Genomic DNA, 8,568 nt, shown 5'->3' on the forward strand with positions numbered 1-8,568 from the left:
TCCAATTTTCACTTCATTCTCCCTCCGCAATTTTCCCGCTTTTCAACTTCATCTTTCGCCCTCCATTTTCGCTTCTTCCTTCTTTCTTTCCATTTTTTTTTTTTTCTTTTTTTGTTACTTCCTCTCGTTTTCTCTTTCCACATGCATGGTATCATCTCGCTTTGTCCGAGCAGCCCTTCCTTTCGTTTAATTTTTGTCCGATGTTTATTTTCGAGTCATCCTATCGTGCCATTTCATGGTAACAACACATTCACTATCTGCTTATCGTCCTTTGTACTTCCGTGAGACGAGAGAGAAATCAGATATGTCATTGAGAGACGATCACGAATTCTTCATCTTCATTCATCAAAAACGCATCTAATCAAGAGAATCGAAAAGAACAAGGAGAGAAGAATGTACGTATCCCCGCTAATATGCGAGGTGACTCTCCGATCGCGTCGAAAAAATCATTATATTCTGAAGAAAGTAAATTCATCCAGAACTAACATTCTAACTTGAGTATTATACTTCAAGTTTAGATGTTTAGATGTGCTCTGATTTATATGGTAGGATGCTCTATCTCAGGACCCGAGGGCTGCAACCTGTTCATCTACCACCTGCCTCAGGATTTCGGAGACAGTGAGCTTATGCAGATGTTCGTCCCTTTTGGCAACGTCATATCCTCGAAAGTTTTCATCGACCGTGCCACCAACCAGAGTAAATGCTTCGGTAAGTGTATCATTTCCACCAAAAACAGATCGAGAAGTGACCAGGAAGAGAGAAACGAAAGGCCGTTAAACAGATAGACGGGCCGGCACTGAAATTGTTCAAAGGTAGGATGGATATATGATGATGGATATCAGCGATTTCAATGCTAGGCTGATTGGATGAAGGATGAAAGTCAATATGATAGAAAAAATCAGTTTTTTCATTGTTTTCTCACTGTGATTTATGATATATACTAATCGAAACAACCTTTTTTGTTTTTTCTTACATGTTCAGTAGCATTTTTACTTTTCATTTTGCAATATTCTGCCATCGGTTGTTTTCTGTAATTAACAAACTCTCTTCGACTGTGGATAAATATAACACGAACAAAAAATCCATTTAAACAACGAGACGTAGTGTGTAGAATAAATTTCTCGATTACGAAGATTGTTATTTGAGAAAGGCATTTCGATGCTTGTTAAATGTAAGATTACGACAGAGGAACGTGTATCTCAGATATTTCTTATACAGAGTGTGATCGAAGGTATTCTACAAAAGGACAGGAGGTGATTCTTTATTCAAAAATAAATAATAAATGTGGAATAAAATTTTTTCATTCGAGACCTGCTTTTTGAGAAAATCGGGTTTGAATTTCTGTGCGTACGCTTGCACCGTATGCGTAGCTAATTCAAAGCCGATTTTCTCAAAAACTAAGCCTCGGATGAAAAAATTTCATTCCACATTTTTCACTTATTTTTGCACAAGGAATCACCTCGTGTCCTTTTATACAATACTTTCGTTTGCACCCTGTATTTATGATAATTTAAAAATTCTTTAAGTGTTGGGTATTTAAGTATCGTCGATGTAGTGTTCAGATTAGAATGCAGGGAGAGTTCCCCTAGTAGCGGACAAGCTACTGTATAAAAATAAGAAAGCACAGTAATTGAAAATATACTTATCGAAACGTATAACACGACAAAATGTGTCTTTTGGTCACGAAAAAATTAGATAAATTTGTTTAATTGACGAGATGCGTGGATTTCATGCCAAACGCAACGATCGATTGATCTTCTTACCTGTGCACAGGCAATTGGAAAGTGTCGAAGCCTACTCGTCTTTTGTCCTAATCATTCCTCCGTTTTCGCGGTTCTAACAATTTTCAAAAATATAGGCTAGGTATTGTCCAGAGCTAGGAGAACTCCCTTTGCGAATTATATTTCTTTTATCTTCTTACGAATACGAAATAAATTCTCGCAAGCGCAAAAGTTTATCGTAACTTGCCATAATGTCAATGTAAATATCTCCCAACTGTAATTCCGTTGAAACAAAGTCAGCGAGTCTTTTTTGGTCAATCAAAGCGGATCGAGACAAAGAGAGGGGATTGAAAATGTTCGCCGACAACTGCTTTGATTAATCATCCACAGATGAACGCACAGATACATACATGCTTCTTAGACTGTTCTCATGTGCAACTGGCACGATTGATATTTTTTTACCTTCCGCTGTCAATTATATACGGATACCGTAGAGAGTGTACACGGCTAGATGAATTTCATCGTTGAAAGGATACAGAATATTACATTCTCAACTTTAGAATGTGTCCTTCCACGTGCAATTATCGAGACGTTGATGAAAAAAAATAAAGGAAAAAAGAAGAAGCGAATATGTCGTTCGCTCGCAATCAGCAGGTGCTTTGAAATCTACACTCTGATCAGCTTTCCGGAATTAAGGAAAAAAAGAAAAGAAGGGTGGAGGGTCTTTGACGTGACAAAACGAAAAAGGGGGAATGAAAAAGTACCTTTGAGCATTGCAGCCGAAACACTATTTTCCGTGTAACGTGATTTCACTCGTGCGTGTATTAGCCACGTAGCAAATTGCAATACCTACGACTATTTTCCTAAAATCCAATAATAGGACGATTTCCCGTAGTAAAGAACGAAAAATAGAAAGAAAAGGGTAGAAAAGGAATCTTTTTCCATCGAACAAGGGTTAAGGCCTCTTCAGTCACCTAGTAAAAGTAATTTACGAACTCCGAGTAAAAGCGATGTTCGCCGAGCGATGAAGAGGCGCGATTGGTCAGGCAGTAGGCCGCCATGATGGCAAAACTAAAATTGGATCGGGGCTAATGGTCAAAATTGGCTTAAACTGGGAGGGCCCTGATGACCTTTCAGCGGCGCTTCTGTTGTTAAGAGCTACGCTATCGTGCTACCTTCTTTTTCCCTCGCCTCTTTCGCTCATTCTCGGCAAAACTTCGATAATAACAAGGTCCCTTCGTAGAAAACTTTTTATTCCTTGCGGCGAATCAGCTAATCTAAATCGTTCGTTGCTAACCCTCCCCCATGAGTACTGCTTCCAGATAATCTGATACCCTCAGGTGTCGATATTGAACTTTCCGTTTTCACGATAAGTCAACAAATATCACAGCCAATCACGTACTTACATTTCGGTTATCGCTGATATCTTTTAACTTCTCTACTATTCGCAATGTTGCAATATTTCCGTTTCGACGTGGTCCTGGTTTATATAAATTTCCACGGAGCCAATTCTACAGACGAATTTGAATAATTTTTTGTCGTGGGAAATAAATCGAATTTTAGATACACGAAGTAAAAACGATCGAAAAAGCGTGTTGAAGAAAGTTTCCTTTTCATCGTCTACGGTGAATGGTATCATTTGATTAAACACCATGGTTGAACTGTGTTCTCAGATATTCGAAAGAGAGCTAATATTTATCGTTTCGTATATTTACAGCGTTCGTTGTTATATCGGAAATGTCTGTGCTGTAAGATTCTCTTTTATCGAATCGTTTAAAAAAAAAAAATTGTACCCTTTGATTCTTTTAGGTTTCGTGTCGTTCGACAATCCAGGAAGCGCGCAGACAGCGATTCAATCGATGAATGGCTTCCAGATAGGGATGAAGCGTTTAAAAGTCCAGTTAAAAAGGCCCAAGGACGCAAGCCGGCCATACTAACCAAAGTCCTAGCTTAGAGAAACTGGACGTTACGCACCCTATATCATAAACAGAGTAAGTTCAAAGAAAAAAAAACAAAGAAATTGTCATCGATAAAAGTAAACAAGTAACAAGTAAATATAACATATTCGGTACACCTTCTATTTAAAAATGTCGAAGTTCGGTGTGATATATTCTTATCAAAAATTGTCCTCCACAATTTATCGATACAGTCTCTCTCCAATGTTCAACTTTTCCACTGTTCCGATGTATTGTCGTTAGTGTTAAAAACTTGAACGAATCCTCTACCTTCGCACACGACACGTCATTTTAATTGGAATACATATCAACAAACTGAAAAGTATCGATGATTTTTAATTTTGCAGATGTCGTACAAGAATACGGGCTCACTGAACGCTCGACGATCAGAAGTGACGAGTTTGAATCACCGTTACAACGCTCTCCACCATAATAACCTAGTACACTAGTTAGATAATTAATTAGAGGATAAAAATTAGAAGTCAGTAGAACGACTTCGCCGGCAACCACACGGCGAGGACGAAAAGTCTGATGCTAATGAAACATTAATAATATCCAGCGCTGAACCCAGTCCGAGAAATCAAACGTGAGCCAACAATTCACGCTTCAAACATTCTCGGATGCTCGGATATAACGAAACTGTCTACTGCAAGCGAAATACGTCAATCTTTTCCGTCTTTCCTTTCCTTTATATATTCTTCTACTTCCTCTAACTCTTCCTCTTCTACCGCTACTCCTGCACACTAACTCTTCTTCTTCTTGCTCTATTCTAATACAATTTCTTTTCCCGTTTCGTTTCTTCTCACTCTCGATCCCTACTGCCACAATGGAAAACCGTATCACGTATATAATGAAACAAAAAAAAAAGAAAAAAAAAAGAAGAAGAAAAACCGAGGGAAACGAAAGAAAAATACACTTTCGATACGTGTTTCTCTGAAGAAAAGGCATCATTTTGGTACGACTTGAAGATCCGATCATCCGGGAAGTAGATTCGAGAGGCTAGGAATCTCTCAATCAGGTTTATCGTTCCGACGAACAGTACTAACTCCTAGTTTGATATATTACGATAAAAGTTCAAGACGGGTGACTTTGCAACAATAACCAAAGAAATACTCTTAGTTCCTGATAAAATACGGCATGGCAATTTTCGCCGACCGACTGTTAAGAAGTTAACTATTACCGGCGATTCGATCCATAGAATACAAAAGGAAATACCTCTTCAGATTTTTAGGAAAAAAACACGAATCCAACAGTTCTGTTGAACTCATTAAGTCCCCCCCCCTCCACGCGCGACCCCTTTTTAACGAGCAACTTCGCCAGACCTTTTTTTTTTTCATCTTTCGTTTTCGAAGGCAAGCAAATCGTCGAATCTGACAGCGATCTCTGTTGTGTTTTTTTTTTTTGTTTTTTGTCATTCGAATTACACGTGATTACCGTAAATAATATAGATAGTAGTGTTTATCGTTAAGATATCGTTTCTATGTTTAGCGGTCTTCGGGCAAGACCTCTAAGACGGTGAACAATGCTTGCGGTCTCTCCTAACGAAAAAAGAACAATTTGTCAATCACGTATACAGGGTGCTCGTCTCACGTAACATCTAAAAAATTTCTAAAATGAAAACTACCTACGAACACACGTAAATACACACACACATATACACACACGCGCGCACACGTTTTACATACACACCTTACACTTGTATATACACGCACATATATTAATTATTAATATCTGATACACAGAATTGTGGAATGAAACGCCGCCGACCCGAGAGAGAATTATTCACGGGTTATCGGTTCTTCTGACGTTTAAGATATATTAAACGCATACACACACGCGTTAACGCTGTAGGTTTTATATAATGAGAGAAGGAGGAGAAAAAAAAGAAAAAGAAAATGATGAAGAGGAAGAAACGTAAAAGGGATCGTTAGTGCCGCGTCACATTGGAATCGTTTTGACAAAACTCCGGTGTCCGCGCCACGATGCTTGTTTATCCAGCATAATACTAATTATTATTATTACCATTTACCCCCCTTTATCATCATCATCATCATTATTATTATTATTATTATTATTACGATCACGATTATTAACTACACATGATTATCGTAAAATTGAGAGAGAGAGAGAGAGAGAGAGAGAAAGGAAAAACAAGAGACACAAATTGCGAGCGAATTTCCGGCCGGAATTACACACACATATACATATGTATCTCTATCGGAGTTCCTTTTTTAAACAAAGGATCGTTTGATTTGATCGCTATACGCTTCGCAATTTAAAGAAGGATCAAGGGTGATCCTGTTTGTTGTTCGCTCTCGCAGCTCGTTGATTCACAAAATCGTTCTCGTTTGACTGACCGGACACACGCATCGCCCGAGAAATGTCAACCAGGCTGTGATTATCCAAACAAAACAAAGGTAACAACAGGGCAAAGAGAACGACGACGAAGACCAGGACGAAGACGAAGACGACGAAGACGACATTAAATAAGATCGATTTCTTCTTGCGCAGAGATGCGTTTTCTGTCCGATTGACGATAGCAAATGAATATGAAAGAAATAAGGAGGAGGAGACGTGAAAGAAACAGTAGATCGTCTGTACTAACTGAATTCAAAAAGAAAGAAACAAAGAAGCTTTTTCCTTTGATTTGTAATTAGCTAGTCTACGTCTAGTCATTTTTTTATATACAGTGTGTAACGGAGAAGTATTATAATTATTATTCGCCGTCGAATATGTTTTCTAGTAAGATATTTATTTGTTATTTATATAAGGATTCCCATAGAGTAAATAATTTCGTTTCTTCTAACCGAGAGAGAGAGAGAGTAGGATAGAGTATTTATTGTTTCGATGGCACCAAAGAGAAGGAGGAAGAAGGTAAATCAAGTGCAATTTTGTTTTTAGAATAATTTCCCTTTTGTTTCTGGGGATTAAGATAGTACGAAGATGATTTTGTGTCGAGACGAAGTTGTTCCTAAAAATTACGATCAAACGTCATCTCGCGTACCAAAATTTATTCTATACGACCAGATATTTTTCAACGTTAAACGTACACAGTCACACGATCTCTATTCTTAGGACAAACTTGGTACCTTACGCTGTTTTTTTTTGTCTATTTTCTTTTTCATCTTCTTTTAAATATATTTCGTTTTTATCTTTTTTTCTCGTTTTTTCGTTCGTTAGCGTTGCTTGTTATTTAGAATTCATTTTTATCCGATCACGACGAACGGTCGAAGAACTTCCCTTTCGGTGCGTAGCTGTTTGCATGAAACAGATGTAACCGACAAACGCACGTAGGGACTTATGTTGGTAATAAGTTTTATAGGATTTGTGCCTACTGATATTGTGAGTGGCAACGATGCTCGTACGAACTTTGAATATTTTTTTAAGCACGATAAGTAAAAAACATTAGGCATTTAACGAGCGATGCCCGGTCGTTGTGTATCCGCCAGTGGTTTCATGCGAGCTTCGATTTTAGCACGATCACGGGCAGGAACCAGGTTTAAAAGAGACAAAAAAAAAAAAAAGGAAGTAAGAAGATGGCCGTTGCGTGTGGACACTGTGACAAATATTCACGAAAATGGGTTCGATATAACGATGTGTATAATTTCCCTGAAAGGGATGATGACGACCGTGATGTAAAGGACGAAACCAGAGAGAGGATAACCCTGAACCAATTTCTTGAAAAATGTAGGGCTAAGAAAACAAAGGGAGAATTGGGGTCAAGTTCTTCGTCTCCAATATATCAGCAAAGTACTGAAAACAATTTGAAGGATTTCAGAAAAAATTTGGTTAAAAAAAAGAAAAGAAAGAAAAGATTTCGTGAAAATTCCGAGTCTGATACGAAAATGTCGAAAAGAGAAATGGCAAACGTGACGGAATCAGAATTGCAGAGGATACGCGAAGTTCGAAAATTCGCATCACGATTAAACGCAAAAGAAAAAACAATTAATTACAACGAGATATCGTTAGCCACAACTTCAAAAAACAACACTTCAGATTTAAGAGTATCTTCCTTAAAAAGAGTAAATACGAGAGGTACAGACGACAGGAAAGACAATTGCAAAAGGCGAAAACAAATTGATACAAAAAGTAAACCTAAGATTAAGGCGGTAACCTCATTAATTTCAGTGCGATTTGTAAAAGGCAAACAACAGTGGCGAATCACAAATGCTATTTAAATAAAATGTTATATACTTATTTATTTATTTATTTATATGTATACATATAAAGTAATGTACCGATAGTTTAGGAGATCGGCGAAATCATCTCCTTGCTTTTAACACCTGTTCGTAAATTTGTTGCCTGTTCATACACTCGCACACACACGCGAATCCTGCGAACACTATTGTATCTTCACTTATACATACACGTGCGTAACAAAAAAAATTAATACATAATAATTAATGTGAAGAAAGCGCCCGGTACCGTAACGTGTATGGTGGCGCGTACAAGTATAAGTACTTATGGAAATTAAACTAGCACGGAGAAGAAGAAAAAAAACAAGGAGGAGTTAATATTAATAAATAATAGTAATAACATTAACAATAACCACCACAACCACAACAACAACAGCAACAACAATAATAGTAATATCAGTACTTTATAAGACGTATACATAGTTTATACTATGCGATAAACTTACATACGTATATATTCTTGTCAGTTTTAGAAAATGCTAAATCTGTGTACAAACATATATACATAAATATGTATCACCCACTACACGTACGCGCGCGCGCGCGCGCACATACATATGTATGTATATATGTAGAGATTGATGTATTCGAAGGCGCATGTGTATGACAGCAAACACAACGCCCACCTAGCAGAGAAAAAGGAAATGTGAGAAAAATCTTTGCCAAGCAGTACCAGTGCACATTTTGGAAAATGGG

General features: G+C 37.6%; 2 protein-coding genes across 2 annotated transcripts in view; both read left to right on the forward strand.

Annotated features, from left to right (window-relative positions):
* Positions 1–4,412, forward strand: part of LOC108571953 (CUGBP Elav-like family member 4) — a 69,428-nt gene extending 65,016 nt beyond the window's left edge. Inside the window, exons 9-11 of the mRNA XM_017934110.1 lie at positions 550–708; positions 3,531–3,712; positions 4,024–4,412. Of these exons, the coding sequence (XP_017789599.1) occupies positions 550–708; positions 3,531–3,658 (287 nt within the window). The 3' untranslated portion in view covers positions 3,659–3,712; positions 4,024–4,412. The remainder of the gene's footprint in view (positions 1–549; positions 709–3,530; positions 3,713–4,023) is intronic.
* Positions 4,413–7,479: 3,067 nt separating this feature from the next.
* On the forward strand, positions 7,480–7,854 carry LOC108571912 (the record flags this gene model as incomplete). The annotated part of the gene is made up of 1 exon (XM_017934069.1): positions 7,480–7,854. A coding segment is annotated over one exon (375 nt), but the record flags the coding sequence as incomplete, so codon positions are not given.
* Between the last annotated feature and the right edge of the window lie 714 nt (positions 7,855–8,568).

The sequence above is a fragment of the Habropoda laboriosa genome, unplaced genomic scaffold (genome assembly GCF_001263275.1).
Source record: "Habropoda laboriosa isolate 0110345459 unplaced genomic scaffold, ASM126327v1 scaffold67, whole genome shotgun sequence".
Classification (NCBI taxonomy): domain Eukaryota; kingdom Metazoa; phylum Arthropoda; class Insecta; order Hymenoptera; family Apidae; genus Habropoda; species Habropoda laboriosa.